This window comes from Sus scrofa, chromosome 11, assembly GCF_000003025.6.
Source record: "Sus scrofa isolate TJ Tabasco breed Duroc chromosome 11, Sscrofa11.1, whole genome shotgun sequence".
NCBI classification, from domain to species: domain Eukaryota; kingdom Metazoa; phylum Chordata; class Mammalia; order Artiodactyla; family Suidae; genus Sus; species Sus scrofa.
This window is the reverse complement of record NC_010453.5, coordinates 64,527,010-64,544,196: the sequence shown is the minus strand read 5'-3', so window position 1 is coordinate 64,544,196 and position 17,187 is coordinate 64,527,010. Positions and strand designations below refer to the sequence as shown.

Sequence of the window (17,187 nt, the reverse complement as noted above, 5' to 3'; positions counted from 1 at the left end):
ACTTCACAGCTATAAAAGCACAAACTCCTTCAATCACTTTCTCACTCTGGCTTCGTAATAAGACAAGATATGTGTGGGGGCCTTAGGAGTTTACCACCCAGTGCTCTGTATGGTACCTGGACTGAAAAACATGTGCTGAATAAATCTGCACAAGATGATTTCTTTCCTGAATAGTCTTATTTCACCCTCCTAAGAGTCTTGCGAAACAGGAAGGGCAGCGGTTATTCCCATTTCACAGGAGAGGAAGTTCCCAGACACCAAGTTGTCATTGTCACTAACGTTCATTAGATACTAGCCGTACACTAAGTGCTATGAATGTATTAATCTGCTAAATGCCCACAGTGTCAAGGTATAGATAAAGTAGGTATGAGTAGCATCCCCATTTCACAGATAAGAAAACTAAGAAGCAGAATATTTAAATGACTAGCACATAAGTATTACTATAACTAGAACCATCTATCACTATTAGTAACTAGCACCAGGACTGAACCCAGGCAGTAGGTTCCAGACTCCTTACTTACAACTATGACAACATTCTGCTTTGAGATTTACCAGCCCAACAGTAGCTACCTGCTTTGGCCTTGGTCATATGACCCGTTGATGGTCAGGCCAAGGCTACTCCTGTCCTCCCTCCAGCCCACCTCCCTTGCCCCCACATGTCCTATCAATCATCACCTGCAAAAACAAAGCACCCTGGGGATCACCACAAGTCTAACCAACAGAACAGAGTGGGCAGGCACATCTGCTGATGAACTAACTCTTCATGAACGAACCCAGGTCAGGAGCTACCTTCCAAAGCAGAACAGGTCAAAGGCCTCAGGGCGGAGGAAGCAACCACGGGGAAACCTCCAAGGACACTCATATTGAGAATCTTACTCCTGAAGATCCACCTGCTACAGGCCACACAACCTCTCACATGGCACTAAAAGTCACTGTAAAACTAGAGAATTAACTGTATTGAAAAGGACATTTACATTTCTCCATCTTTGGTTTTGATTAATTTTTCATTACCATTTTAGATCAGGGCACATGCTAGAGTTCTGTGTTTCTAGAAATGGATGGACAAAGAAAGAAAGAAGCACACAGTCGGTCTCTTATGGAGTTTCGTTGTAAGAAGTTCCTTCCTGGCAGACAACCTGGCTTAATGCTTTGTAATACAGGCAAGATTTTAGCAACTAGTCAATAACACTGAAACATGTTTGCCTTGAATGTAGGGTGTTTCATATGCCACACAACAAATGTATTCCTAAATCATCCTACAAAGTGAATGTTCATTTATCTTCCCAAACACACATAAATTGGAATAAAAGCTTATATATTTCTATCTTCAGATTTTTTCCAGTAGGAGAAAAATATCAGTGAAATTTCTTGTAGAAAATGGATCAACATGTACTGTGATTTGTCTTCCAAGCATCTCCTCCATTTTCAAATATCAACTGTAATTAGGCACTCAATGTGTTAACAAGACATATTTCCTGAGAAACTTGGTGTCTGACTCACCTGTTGGATTTCTACTGAAGAACAAGACCGGAGCTCTCAAAATGGACTCCAACATTTTGTTGTGAAAAGTTTGTGAAGAATTAACAAGGATGTAGAACATCAACAGAGACCTTGTGATGCCAAAAAGGATGGTACCTGCAGTTAGAACTGAAATGAAGAAACATCACTCAGCACAAGATCTCTGCCTTTTCGTCAATGATGCTGAAGCATGACAGGCAGTTTATAAAGGTGTTATGTACTTTACCCTATAAATATAATGTATATATAAATTCATATGTAGAATATAGAATATATATATAATGGATTCTATGGAATTTAGTACATTCACAACACATACTTATAAAGATGAATATAAAAATCACTCTGCTCCTCTCATTAAAGAAATCACACAGAAAAAAATCAGGTGAAAACTATAACTTCAGGCTTTCCTAATTCCATTACAAGTTCTAATAAAAACTTAGAAGAAAATTATAAAAACCAGTTGATCTGCCTTTCTCTATATTTTACATCTTACTATTTACAACATGTCTCATAATCTACGGTTAAGGTATGCTTTGATACTAGCTCGAAATAATGGGCAACAAGAGAGGAGTTTCCGTTGTGGCTCAGCAGCTTAAGAATCAAACCAGTATCCAAGAGGATGCGGATTCAATCTCTGTCCTTAGCCCACCATCCTATATGAATGTATAACAGAACCCTTTTCTTCTTCCTTTAAGCCCCCCTAGTTCACCAATTCAGAAGGTAAACAACTAATGGATTTAGGTTTCTTAGCAAGTGATCAAGGTAATTGATTTATTTCAATGCGTGGGTCCTTACAAAGATAACCTTTGCAGAAAGCTTGTATGAGTGTTTCCTGTGGGAATAGTTAATATTTTATACGAGGATTTCCTTTAAAAACTATGTAATGCTACATATATTCTAAGCACTCTTGCAAAAACAGAACAGATTAATTTAACAGATGTTAAATTAATCACACAGTTGGGGATATGATAACACTGTGATCAAGGTAAGACAAAGAAGGAACCCTAATTCCCAGATACTTGGTTTCTCCTGCTCAGCTTCTCTCTTCAGTAATTAGTGAAGCCCAGGAGATAAGCTGTGTGGTGAAGGGGAGCTCTGCATACCTGCAAGGGAACAATGCTCTTATTTGGGGGGCCCTTGCTGCCAGAGGATCTCATCCAAGTTCAATAAAAGCCAGGGTTTATTCAGATGGAAATGGAACAATCTGAACCACAGGGTGGGGATCCATTTCTAATCCCCTTGCCCATCCATATATTGATGTAAGATTTAGCTAAAGCAACCTGTTAGAATAGACAATAGCTACAGATTTTCAGTGGCTGATGTTCTCGGTGCTCAATCCAGGTTTAATTTCCAAAATCCAGTACAGAGCAAATTGAGAGTCTTCATTTAACCTCTTTTTTATAGATTTAAAAATAATTATTCTAATTAATTCACAGAGTAAATGTGCCTTAGACTCTTAATCTGTTGAGACATTACTGACTTAGTTCCTGGAAACCCTCACACACACTCACTGTAAGCACTTCAGATACTTGCATAATAGACCACATTATTCAACTTTACCTGAATAAGCTGTTAAGTACCAGACAGGATCAGGTATGAAAGTTATTTTTCCTTTTAAATACTCAATGGCATACAGGGAACTTTGTCCATTTGCCCTATGGCACAGGGAAGAAATAAATATTACTCTACAGATAGAATGTAGATAAATAACAAAAAAATTAACAGCCTCAATTTAAAAGATGTGTTTTATTCTAGGAAAAGATTCCCAGCTCATAGGGCCCTATGTCCATATACCTCACAAAAATTCAACTTGAATCATGAATTTTGATTCCCAAAATTGTCTGTGAGGAAGCTGCTGAGGCTCATACTGCACCAGGAATTTAATTTTTCTTTCTAAATTACTTGAAGATCAGCAAAGGAGGCTGAACAAGCCCCACCTCTCTGCCAGACTCTGGGAAAGTGAGGCTTGCTGTTGATTATATAGCACTTTGGGTCAGACCAGGAGTCACTCACCAGGATGAGAGCCACCAATCCTGAAGGACGTAGGACACCTGGAGCAGGAACAACCATCAATCAAACGCTGACATCACTGAGCCCCTCAAAACCCCCACTTACGACAATGGGTGATGGGAAGGCTCCAGAAAATGGAGATGGTCCTTCTGGCTCAGGTCTGCACCAAGCCCCATGCCCCAGATAACCAGAGGTCAGGGAAGTGCATGTTACATGATAAAATCTTTAAAAGACATCCTTTTTTCTCTAGAAGCTCTCTGCCATGTACACACCAGTCAGCCTCACTTATTTTGCTCCCCACAGATAACCTGTTTCAATACAAATCCACGTGAACTGAAAATATAATAATAACAGTATGGATGCTGGGATTCTTCAAAGAAAAAAACCTGGACAGGTACTGTGATGGTCAGTTTGGTGTGTCAGCTGGGCCAGGCCACTCCCAGTGATTTAACCAGATACTGGTCTAGATGCTGCTATGAAGGTATTTTGCAGGTGAGGCTCACATCTACACTAAGACAACTGAAGCAGAAGAGGTCAGCCTGAACAACGTGGCAGTCAGTCAAAGGCCTTTAGAGCAAACCTGAGGCTTTCTGGAGGAGGACGAAATTCTGCCTCAAGACTGTGGCAATGGCTCCTGCCTGATGTTCCAGCCTGAGAACCTGCCTGACTGATTTCAGATTCACCCAGCTAGATCCCACAATCTCATAAGTCTCTTAATATACATATTAACAATAATAATAAATAACAAATACAGTATAAATAGTAAGTAAATATCAAGCTAAGGACAGAAACCAAAATAAATGCCCTTATTTACCTGAGCTGCAATGTTTACTAGAATAAGGAAAATGATGATAAACCAGTTATCGCCAGATATGAAGTAATTCTTGTAGGTCTTAAAACCAACTTTTCCATCTGAACGGCTCTCCAGTGACAGTGTAACCCGTATATTCTCAGCCTGGGATGGGGAAATGGCAGTGAGAGACAAAATTTTAAATGAAAACCCCCCAAATTTCAAAAGTCCAATGGCTCCATTGCAAAGCTGTGGGGAAAGAGACCCATCGCCCATGCTGATACAGTGCAAGATGGTCCACCTCCATGGAGCAGGTGTGAAAATATCTTGACAAACTATATATGTGTTAACCCTTGGACCCAGACACCCTGCTTCTAGAAATCTGGTAGAAATAAGGAAACATCATTTGCACGAGGTTATTCACTGTTCGGTGGCTTTGCTTAAAGTCTATCATGACTCACAGCACACACACAACATACCCGTTTCAAGTACAACTGCAGAAACCTGACATGGAGCTGATGTATCCCTCTAGATTGCTCATGTCATTCAATGATGGAAACACAAAACATAGTTGGATCTCAAAATACTAGCCAGGTTCACACAATGAGTTGGAATAATGTGAGTTTGGATAGCAAGAGATAGCATATGATCTGAATCTAAGTGGTTCCCGAATTTCAGAGATTGATTTCTGAGTGAGAAATGTAAAGGGCTAATCTGAATACTTGTCAAAATTATTCAAGCTCCCATGTCTGGGCAGTGAGTGTTTGGATATCGAGGCATATCTATGTGTTTTTTAGGGAGATCTAGTACATTTCTGCATTTCTGTCTGGACTTAGAATGCATCATAGAGTCACACAGGCCAAGGATTGGCCTCAGCTCTGTGGTGACCACTGGGAATTCGAAGTAGATAAGAAGTAGTTCTAAGTCTCAGAAGATCTTGGAAGATAAGAAAGGAAGACGGGAACTAACTCCAAAGTGGCTACTGTGTGTCAGGTCCTTTGCACCTGCTACCTCTGGCCTATCACAAACCATCTGACAGTGGGGCAAAACACTACCACAAGTCACAGTGCCAGAGCATTCCAACATACAGGAAAAGTAGCTGATCTCATCTGGCCGTGGCAGGACTCAGTCTAAGGGGGTCTTCAAATTAAGCCTCTGGATGCATAAGGGAAGCCAGGGGCCACCAGAGCGAGAAGGATGTAACTATGGTAAACTGAGGAGTTCTTGTATCAGTGTGGGTCACATATGCCCAGGAACTCATAGCAGTACACCCACCACTGATCTCCCTAAGATTCTCCATCCTACACCCAAAGGGAACCCCAGTCAGTCGTGTTCCTTTCATGCTCTTTTAATTCTACAAATTCCATGGAATATGGCTTTGAAAACTTAGGGTCTACTTTGGGACAAACAAAGATACCCCATGTGGAGCAGAATGAAAAGCCATGAGGCCACCAACTGCAGACAGACCAGGGCACATTGCAGGAGGAGAAACTCACGTCTTGGTCCTGAGGAGCAGCGTCTTCCAACAAGGGTCTGGGATTCTCTTGAGACTCAACAGAAGATTCAGAGGCCTGACTCCTCGGAGTTGGAGAGTCTGGAACTGGAGGTGGTTCAGCCTCCTTCTCCTTTAAAGGGATATCTTCAAAATCTACCCCAGGTTTTGGGAACGCAGCAAAAGTCCCCTTCTTCATAATTTTGCCCTAAAATGATTTCAGAGGAATATATTTGCATTCTGGTAGCACATTAATCAAGAAACGTGAACCAATCTTCAATTATGATCTTCCTAAGAAAATGATCCTTAGGTCTGGCATTCTAGTTGAACATCTAGTTCAGTCCAACTTGACCCAGAACTGAGCACTCTATTCTCTGCCAGACTCTGTGGTAGCTGCTGGGGGATATGAAATGAATGTGTGCCCATGTGGTAAAAATGGAAGTCACTGACCTAACTACCATGGGCATTGAGGAAAGAAAGAAATACAGGTGTTGGTGGAAGTATCAGTCAATCTTTTTAGACAACATGGAAATTGAGAAAAGCCTCCTGTGACAAGCAGAATTTTAAAAAAACAGTCAGTTGGGAGGATATTCCAGGAAGGAAACTTAGAACTGACCCCGAGGTGGGCACAAGCACATCTGCATGGGTCAGGGTCACTCATCAGTCTTCGCTGACCACTGTCACAGGATCCTCTGCCTGCTGGGACAAGACGTGTAGGAACCAGCCCTGGACAGAGGACCCCTGAGCAGTGTCATCATGGTCTTCACACTGTCCACAAACGCAGGAAGTTTCCAATTGAAAATGCAATATTCCACCTGATAAAGTAACTAAACAAGGAGCCAGGAGACCAAGACTGAAGTGACACTAACGCCTTGGACGCCTGTGCCAGCAAACCAAAACCGAAGCCAGAATGAATATACTGAAATCTGAGAAAAGATTTAAGAACAGCCAATCACAAGCAGCCAATCAGGCTTCCCCACATCAGGCATCTGCTTAAGCTACACTGAATTTAATCATTTTCTTTGAACACATGTGATATGTCATTGCACAATTTCCCTTCCTCACAAAATTATATAAAATAATGTGCAAATGTTTTCACTACTTACTGCTCCCATGAAACAAAACTCAACTGATTCACTCAGTGTCAAAAAAGTATTAGGCAGGAGTTCCCGTCGTGACGCAGTGGTTAATGAATCTGACTGGGAGCCATGAGGTTAGGGGTTCGGTCCCTGCCCTTGCTCAGTGGGTTGGGGATCCGGCGTTGCTGTGAGCTGTGGTGTAGGTCCCAGATGCGGCTTGGATTCCGCGTTGCTGTGGCTCTGGCGTAGGCTGGCAGCTACAGCTCCAATTGGACCCCTGGCCTGGGAATCTCCATATGCCGTGGGAGTGGCCTAAGAAATGGCAAAAAGACAAAAAAAAAAAAAAAAGTATTAGGCAAAACACCAAGATGCAAAGCTAATCAAAGGAGGGCAGCTCTGGTTAAGGCAGGTGAGGCGGAAGAAGGTGGCCCAGGACCCGAGTTGGTACCCCTCTCACCCCATCCCCTGAGGTGGTCTTCTGGGAGAGATGCAATGAAGCCTTTGGGTACCATGTGATAGTGCAGCATTAGAAAATAATTCATGATACATTGTGCTTGTTCCACTTGGGAGGCAAAATTCATGCATCTTATTTAATGAAATTACCACTTTCCAATTAATATCTGTAAGATGAACAAGAAAATGACTAGTGGTACCAAGACAGTAATTTTACTCAGCAGCCAGGCACTGACAATCCCAAGGGAATGAGAGGGCAGCTATTCCCCCTCTGCTGTGACAGAGGGACCAGACTAACTGTAAGAATGGACCCCAGCTCATCCTGTGGACAAAGAGTAGTACCCATAGTAAGGAAATTTGGCATAGTGACCTCAAAAGAAGCAAATATGGGACCCCAAACATGTAGGCACTGGCCAGGCAGGTTATTCTCCTGCCCATTGGTTCTGTGCTCATAATGCTACCAACAGCGGGGTTTTACACACTAGTATCACCTGCTCTGCACATGAAATTGACTGTTCTCAATTTGAGAATCTGAGCTCCCCATTCCTGGAGGAGGAGAGAGGAACCAACACATGTAACTGCTTCTAAAGATGTAGAGGCTCTGCATTTTAACAAACTTTCTTAGGGCAGAAATACGTCCGATAAGTGAGGGATTTGGCCAAGGACTTGATGGAACAGACAAGGGTTAAGGACAGAGGTGCTGAGACACAGAGACAAATAAGCCAGGGAGTAAAGCATCAACCACCACCTAGTCTGAAAAATGTTCACTAATCTCCATCCCCAATCATGTTAGGTGTTGTGGGTTGAATGGTGGCTCCAAAAAAAAGGTATGTTCAAATCTTCAACACAACACCTCTGAACATGACCTTATTTGGAAACAGGGTCTTTGCAAATGTAATCATGTTAAGATGGGGTCTTTTGGGAGTAGGAGGACCCTAAATCCAATAGGAATAATGTCCTTATGAAAAGAGAAGAGACTCAGACAGACAGGGAGACAACAGCCATGTGACAGCAGAGGCAGGGGCTGCAGTGCTGCAGCTGGAAGCCAAGGGGTCAAGGAAGGCCTGCAAACACCAGAAGCTGGAAGGAGGCATCTCCCCTGGAGCCTCAGTGAGAGCACAGCCCTGCCTGCCTGCACCCTCATTTCAGACCTATAGCCTCCAGAAGAGCGAGATGATAAATTTCTGTTAAGTCACGCAGTTTGTGGCACTTTGTTACAGCAGCTCTAGAAACTGATACACCAGCCTGAGCCCACACTCTGTCCTCTCAACCTTACTAAGACTTCCCCCTGCTTCTGCTGTGGCCCCTCCAGCAAACATCAGACGATCTTTTAAATCGCTCATGAGACCACGTCGCTCCTCTGCTCTGACCATCCAGTGGCTCCCATCCCACTTCCGGGCCCACTGCCCACTGCTCGGAGGCCAGCTCCCTCCACGTGCCCTGCTCCCTCTGCCTCAGACATGCTGGCCCTCCTGCCCTCCTCCCACAGGCCAGGTCAGTGGCCTCCTGAGGACCCCTTGCCGCAGACCCCCACCCCCAGGTGACAGCAAGGCCCCCACCTTCCTGTCCCTCAGGTCCCGTGAGCCACCACCTCCTCAGGGAGGCAGCCAGCCAGGAGGTCAGCCCCACCTCACCCCCCCCTTTCCCCACATCTGTCCCCACAGCACAGGAAGCCCCACAAAGGCAGGGCCTCGTCCTCCTGCTTCACAGGCTCCTGCTCATCTCCGCACATAGAGAGACCTGCATGGTGAGCCCAGCACCTGGCAGACCAGCAGAGCAGGCGTCTCTGACCCGGTGCTCGGCTCCCCACCTCACTTTCAGTGTTAATGGAAGATTCTTTTTAGGTAAAATGCCTGTGACAGTCACATGGATATAAACAGGTCTCAGTATCTCTAATTTCCAAATAATACTCTTTGACTTCATTCGTGGAAGAGGAAAACAAGAAGTTCTAAATAAAACAGCATCATTATCCTGAACACATTTGTCTAGAAAGGTGATAACGTACTAATTTTGTGGCAGCACCTCCATATACTTTAGGGTTTGTACAGCTTAGAGTGTAACAGTCACATTTCTACAGGTCTCTGGATTCACCCTCAGAGGCATCATACCAGCCCTGAGAAGAAGGGGGCATAAAACTGACAGAGAAGCAGGCATTCACCATGAACCCAAGGAGACTGACCTGCTGGGAAGCCTGGCCTTCAACACCCCTGAGTGCTAATAAGTTCCACAGACTTCTAGAAACTACTTACATCTTTCAATATCAGAATCTGACTTGCATCCTTTAGGTACTGCAGCTGATGGGTCACTAAGATTGTGATCTTCTCATGCAAGGCTTGGCGGATACACCTGCAAAGGCAAAAGGTACAGCAGCGAAAGCACATTAATGGGGGCACTTCCAACTGAAAATACATATTTTGAGAATATGAGACAAAGACAACACAGAAGTCAAAGATCTGTAGTTTACATACCAAATAAATAACAGAAATTTATTACAAATATAAATCAATGATGTTGAATAGCTCTTCAAATTCATCAACAGCAAACGTGAATCTAGCTCTGCTAAAAAATTCTAAAAAGCAGTTCAGTGAAGGAGGCACCATGTTTCATAATGCAAAACAACTGAGCAATATTGAGATTCCAAAAGTTAACTGAATTAAAACAGTATTTTATTGCCATGTGGGAGTGGGAGAAGAGGATCTATGTCATATAAAAATGTGTGCGTTTTTCTTAGGCAGTTTTTTAGGTGATTATTTGTGATGTACATATTAACAACAAAAGAAGTAATAGATTTTTGGTACCATTTTCCAGACTGCACTTTCTAGACACTTTGTACATAATGTTAGATGGAATATAAATGCCAGCATGGCCTCAATCTGTCTCTACAGCATTTCCCGTACCAGCCTGGAAGTAAGTCTTGTTTCATGAGGACTGAAACCCTTACAATACGAAAATAAAATAACAGAATCCAAATGGCCCAAATCACAGTGGAAATCATCCAACAGCATAAAAGACACCCCACTTCTCTGCAGCCAAGACCCTGTCTGGTCAGGTCAGCAGGATGGCTGTCCTCTTGCTCTCTGCACATCCCCTGCTCCACCAGCGCCTGCTTCACCCACACCCTACTCACTCACTCACTCACTCACTAACCTTCCTACAAACTTGCCCCAGGGCCCAGCTAGTGACTGCCTCTAGCTTTAGATCAGAACTCTCCACTATGCTGATCAAGGGGCAGTGAGGGGTGTGCCCTTTTGCTGGTTTCCATGGTAACCAATGAGCCAACTTGATCTCAATTTCCCCTAAACTGGTCATCTATCCCACCCTCCCCCTCCTGGGGGCAAAGAATGCAGCCATGTCCTCCCCCAACTTCAGTCACACAAGGTGGGGTGTCGTTCAAGGACCTTGCTTCAGACACATAAGCTCGCCCTACCCACCATCTCTGTCCTGACTGCGGGCTCTTTCTTCCATCTAAGCCAGGCAAGTATAGGCCTGCGGGGTGCAGCCCACCAAACCCCCTCAGTTTTCAACCTTACATATTTGTACAGGCACCCCTCAAACTGCTCCTCCACTTTAAGAGCAGCCCCTAGGGACTCAGCCCCACTCTCACCCCGCCAGGATCTACAACCCTCCAGGGAGGCAGGTAGTCAGGGACGGGGCCCCAGTGACCACGGGCAGGGCTCCAAGCTTGTATTCTGGGTGCCCGAGCCCCTCAAAGAGCAGATCTCAGGAACACGGGCCACAGCGCAGACTGCGAGCGAGTCAGGTGGACAGTGTGGAGGCTGCACACATAGCTCAGTCCCTCTCAGTGGCCTGACAACGTAGGATGAGCTACTAAACCTCAGCTTCTTCATCTCAAAACAAGGTCAGTGACAAGTCACCCACATGTTCTGAGAAATCAAAGCACTAACCGGCTCAGCAAACATCAGCCCCCTTCCCCAGTCCTTCCTGACCCAAGAGCAGTCACCTGCCGTGAACTGAGGACAGACAAGTCCTAAGGGGACACTTTGGACCCTGGGCCTGGGATCAGAATCAAGACCTTGGGATGGAGACACATACACCATTGCTTCATTAAGTCAAAAAAGATTGTTTTCCCTTTTACAGTCAGAATGGCCATCATTAATAAATCCACAAATAACAAGTGCTGGAGGGGCTGTGGAGAAAAGGGAACCCTCCTGCACTGCTGGTGGGAATGTAAACTGGTACAGCCACTATGGAGAACAGTTTGGAGATACCTTAGAAATCTATCCATAGAACTTCCATATGACCCCGCAATCCCACTCTTGGGCATCTATCCAGACAAAACTCTACTTAAGAGACACATGAACCCACATGTTCACTGCAGCGCTCTTCACAATAGCCAGGACATGGAAACAATCCAAATGTCCATCGACAGAGGATTGGATTTGGAAGATGTGGTCTATATACACAATGGAATACTACTCAGCCATAAAAAAGAATGACATAATGCCATTTGCAGCAACATGGATGGAACTAGAGAATCTCATAATGACTGAAATGAGCCAGAAAGACAAAGACAAATACCATATGACATCACTTATAACGGAATCTAATATCCAGCACAAATGAACATCTCCTCAGAAAAGAAAATCATGGACTTGGAGAAGAGACTTGTGGTTGCCTGATGGGTGGGGAGGGAGTGGGAGGGATCGGGAGCTTGGACTTATCAGACACAACTTAGAATAGATTTACAAGGAGATCCTGCTGAATAGCATTGAGAACTTTGTCTAGATACTCATGTTGCAACAGAAGAAAGGGTGGGGGAAAAATGTAATTGTAATGTATACATGTAAGGATAACCTGACCCCCTTGCTTTACAGTGGGAAAATAAAAAAAAATTATATAAATTAAAATTTAAAAAAAAATTGTTTTCCCTTTTGACATGTCTTAGTTCAGCTTTCATACTTAAGTTTCTTGAACTGAGGAAACCCCTTTTCAGAATCAGTACTTAAGTTTTTAATGCAATTGTTTTTCCTTAAATGAAAATTACCTACCAATAGGCCCTGAAGGTGGAAGTTAATCAAGTCTGATGGGTTGTTATGTCCAAGACGCACCAACCTAAAATTTTTAAATGTTTTCCTAACATTACATCATAAATGAGGTAATAATAAATAATTAAAATGAACGATTAGTTGATAGTTTTGAATTTTTCCTAAATAATGCCTTTTATCCAACTCTTTAGGATAATACTCTACTTTCCAGCTTTTTAAGAGGAAAATTTCCAAGTCATGTCATAAAAGCCAACTGAATCAACAGCCCATTGTTTACCTGTTATTCTTACACAGGGGCTGCGGTGATCCTACAGTCCTGTGAACAACCCCGTGTAAGAGCTGTGTTAAGAGATGACACGTCTCATGGCGGAGGATAAGACAGAACCCCCCTTCACTCACTCCCTCAGCAGAGGTTGGTGGAGGAGGCAGGCCCTGTCCTAAGTGCCGAGGATACACCTGCAGGTCCAGAAAGCAGACGATACTCTGCACCACGTACAGGGAGACACAATGAACATGTACAGAATGTGCTCTGTTGGCAGTGAAGTGTTCTCTGCAGGAAAAGCAAGGGGCTGCCGGCTCAGATGGGAGTGACCCAGGAGCCCTGAGACCATCTGGGGAAACATCCCCGGAAGAAGGGACAGCAGGTATAAAGGCTCTGGGACAAAACATGCCCTCCCAGCTTAGCAGGGTGGGGGACTCCTAAAAGGTCCAGTGCAAGCCCCTGAGGGCTGTTGGAAGACAGAAGGACACAGGCTCCCCCTGGAGGAACAGGGGGAAAGGAAGCAGCCTGGCTTTCACCTGCCATTTCTGTCCTGGCACACTGTCCCCTGGCCCTGGGACAGAGGGAGCAGTACCTACAGACAGACAGGTGTGAGAAAGGGCCACCACAGAGCCAGCATGGCTGAGACACCCAGGGGGTGTGGGGACGAACTGGAAAGGCTGATGGGGGCAGATGGCAAAGAAGCCTGTTCTCTGGTTTGAGGCCCTGGAGCTGCATCCTGTACGTGAGGGGGAGTCTGTGCAGGGCGGGAGCAGGAAGGGGGACTGAGCAGACAGCACCTGGGAGTCTGATGAGGACCCGTGGAGAACTGACGATGCGGGAGGCGGGGTCTGGGGATGTGGGGCAGGACAGCTGGACACAGGTGATTCGGGTATCTGCGCAGCTAAGGCCTCTAACTTTCTTCAGGCAAGAGAACCTGCTTAATGTTTACAACATATAGCATAAAACTCACAAACCATAATAACATGTGATATAGATTCATGACTGAAGGAAAGTGTTCATGGCAAGTAGAAGTGTAATCCACTCACTTTTGACACAAAACACTCCCGTTACTAAGCTTTAACATGACCTCCATCTCGCATAGCATATCGTTCCATCCAATTTTCTAACTTGAGAGCATTCTGCAGTTGGTGCTGAGTGATTTCCTACACTGCCTTCATACATCCTGTCCTAAGCTTCCCCAGAGAATGTAGTTCTTATTAGCAAACAACAATCTTAACCAGTTCCCCTCTATCAAGTGTAAATCCGAAGTCATTAAATTCAAAAGGTGCAAGAGGACTTTACAAACACCTCCGGTGTTCGAAGAACTTGAGAGAACTTCTGTGATGAGCACACTGATACTTGGCAACCAGAGAACCTTCCTCTCTCCTCCCTGTGACACGGATGCCACGGCCACAAGGAACTGTTCTCAGAGTGATGGGGAGCTTGTCAGACACACGCAAGATGGGGTGACACACATTTGTGAGTTCAGGGCTGGGCGCTGGGAACAGGGAGGCTGAGCTGCTCATGATGCCAGGAGGGTGGGGGTAGGGAATCTCTGTCACAGCACTGGCCCCCTGTCACTGAACTCATGACAGGCCACAAGCCTCTTCTCCAAGGGAAACTAAATCAAGTCACCTTCAGGAGAGGGCAGGAAAGACACCTGGAGGCCATGTCACGTGTCAGCTGCCCTGCTCTCCTGTGTTCTGAAAACTTCAAAGCCAACATGCACTTTTGTGTAGTAAAATACATATAACATGAAATTTACCATTTTAACCATTTTAAGCACATAGCTCAGTGGCAATAAGTACATGCACACTGTGCGTCCATCTCCAGAGCTCTGTTGTCACCCCAACACTAAACACATTTCAGACACAGACACTGGTGGACCCGTCCATTACTCTGCTTAGTGGGGGTGGAATCCTAGCTCCTCACACTCTTACACTGACTTTGCTCAGGTCTCCTACTTTGCTATTTAGGACTTGTTGTGAATGACTTCTGTCCCCCCCTCAAATTAATACACTGACACCTTAACTTTGCTTTTTTTTTTTTTTTTTTTTTGCTTTTCAGGGCCACACTTGTAGCACATGGAGGTTCCCAGGCTAGGAGTCTGATCAGAGATACAGCTGCCAGCCTACACCAGAGCCACAGCAATGCTGGATCCGAGCCATGTCTGCAATGCCGGATCCTTAACCCACTGAGCGAGGCCAGGGATCGAACCCACATCCTCATGGATCTTAGTCAGGTTCATTAACCACGGAGCCATGAAGGGAACTCAACACATTAACTTCTAGTACCTTAGAATTTGTTGACAGAGTCTTTAACCCTTAATTAGGATGGACCTACTCCAGTCTGACTGCGTCCTTAGAAGAGGAGACCAGGACTTAAGGACAGAGACACGGGGATACACAAGAACAGAGAAAAGACCACATGAGGACACAGCGAGGAGGCACCATCAGAAGCCAGGGAGAGGGGTCTCTGCAGAAACAAACCTGCCCACACCCTGACCTTGGATCTTCCCAGCCTCCAGAACTGTGAGAGGTGAACGTCTGTTATTTATAAGCCGCCCAGCCCATGGTCTCCCGTGAGAGCAGCCTGGACGGACACAGCCCTGGCAAACTAACACAGGGCCTGACATGAGAATTTCCATACAGCTTTCTCTCTGCCCAACAGCTCGCAACCTCCAGGCAAGGACCTGCCTGCTGTTTTCACGGCCTTGCTTCCTCCTCCCTCCACAGCTTGCTTGGCTTCTACTGTTCCTTCAGCAAAAGAACTCAACCCTCTTCTCAGAACCAAAAACCTTGCCCAGCCTGCAGGCCCACAGGGCCCTCCCACCACACCCAGTGCACAGGGAACTTTCCAGCTTAAGCTGAAACCTCCTGCTGCCCACGTGGGCCTCTACTCAGCACTCACTGTCCTGTATGGAAACCCGACACCTTGAGTCTGCTGACCTCTCCCCAGGCATCTGCCTGAATGAGCTCCGAGGGGACACAGATTCCTGAGAGGCAGGAAGGAGGGCTGAGCATCTCAGTCTCCCTCATTCTGCCCGGTGTGGCTCCTCCCCGTCTCCTGGCTCACTGCCCTCCTGTGGAAACTAAGGCCTTTTATGCAACAACACCTGTAAGGGCATCAACTCAGTGCACACAGCAGGGCTGTAATAAATGTAGTCTAAGGGCTCGTTGGCTTTAAAAAGGCACACAACTGTGGAGTTTCCGTTGTGGCTCAGCGGGTTGAGAACCTGCCATAGTCTCTATGAGGAAGCAGGTTTGATCCCTGGCCTCACTCAGTGGCTTAAGGATCTGGCATTGTGCGGATCAGCATTGCTGTGGCTGTAGTGAAAGTCAGCAGTGGGAGCTCTGATTTGACCCCCTAGCCTGGGAAATTTCCATATGCCAGAGGTATGACCGTAAAAACCAAAAACAAAAAGGTGAAAAAGTACGAAGTTACCAACCTTGGGATAGATGAAGGTGCTACTTTAGCAAAAGCAAGTTAATGAGTTTTCCAAAAGGCCAGTTTAGATGCCGTAAGAGGCCTGAGTCAGTGTGTTAGGGCACATTATACACAGAAAAGCAGCACAGTTGTTCTACTTCAGGGATGTGGTGGCCAAACAAGAACCACTGACAGCAAATGCCAGAAACAAAAATCAGAGACAGGATTTCAGCCAGACTCCCAATACTTAGTTTCAAATTCAAGTTAACCCTACACTGTGGGTCTAAGTATTAATTCTACTGAGTATCCGTGAAGCAGCGCTAAATGACTGGTCATAATCTGATATGGAATAAACCATTTAAAATCCTAGACTTTATAAGTACTTCGAAACCAATAGAACACTAAGCACAAACCAACAGGGCCTTTCCACAGAAGCCCTATGTCAGTGCTGAAAACTTCACTTTTAATGGGCCTTCAACAAATGATGGAGGAGAAGAACTGGCAGCAAAGCACCAGGCTCCCGAGTCCACTCTCCCTACAGCATCCCTCTTATTCCTGGGCTCGGATCTGTCCACAGGATCTGGTTTTCAGCTGCAAGGAGCAGGGGCACCTGCCATCTGCTCCTCACTCCCTAAAGCATCGACTCCACTGGCCTCCACACACTGGAAGCCCTTCTGCACTTTCCATCCTGACCTCATCCTTCTGCACAACTTCTCTGCAATGGGTCTACTTAGAGGTGGGGAGGGGAGAGGGACCTCAGGGCAGAAGGAGCTGAGTCTCCTGAAGCACAGAGGCTTTCCTGAGCTCCCTTTCCTGGACCTGCAGGGATCCTGGAAGCAGCAGAAATGACAGGACACAAGAGCAAACTCACTGTTCAAACAGGTTGCTTGCTGACTCCTGCATCGACAGCGCTGAGCGGGTCGTCCAGGAGGTAGATGTCCGCGTCCTGATACACGGCTCTAGAAATGTAGAGAGACGTCAGGAGAAGGACGCTTCCCGCTCCTGGGATCCCATCTCTGGATCCTGACAGCGTCCAACATCTCCGCATTCCTTCCCGGAGCCCAGGGAAAGGGCCGGGCTCCTGCTTCCCATGGCGCCCACCTGGGGAGGGGTCCACACGCTCACCTCCTCTAGAGGCCACGGAGGAG

The 17,187-nt window shown here is 45.7% G+C and overlaps 1 protein-coding gene across 1 annotated transcript in view; it reads right to left on the bottom strand.

Annotated features, from left to right (window-relative positions):
* Positions 1-17,187, bottom strand: part of LOC102167784 (multidrug resistance-associated protein 4-like) — a 172,357-nt gene that overhangs the window by 101,719 nt on the left and 53,451 nt on the right. Inside the window, 11 exon segments of the mRNA XM_021065399.1 lie at positions 1,501-1,647; positions 3,082-3,176; positions 3,535-3,572; positions 4,346-4,486; positions 5,818-6,021; positions 9,595-9,691; positions 12,629-12,690; positions 12,751-12,834; positions 13,210-13,349; positions 13,411-13,531; positions 16,935-17,169. Of these exon segments, the coding sequence (XP_020921058.1) occupies positions 1,501-1,647; positions 3,082-3,176; positions 3,535-3,572; positions 4,346-4,486; positions 5,818-6,021; positions 9,595-9,691; positions 12,629-12,690; positions 12,751-12,834; positions 13,210-13,349; positions 13,411-13,531; positions 16,935-17,169 (1,364 nt within the window).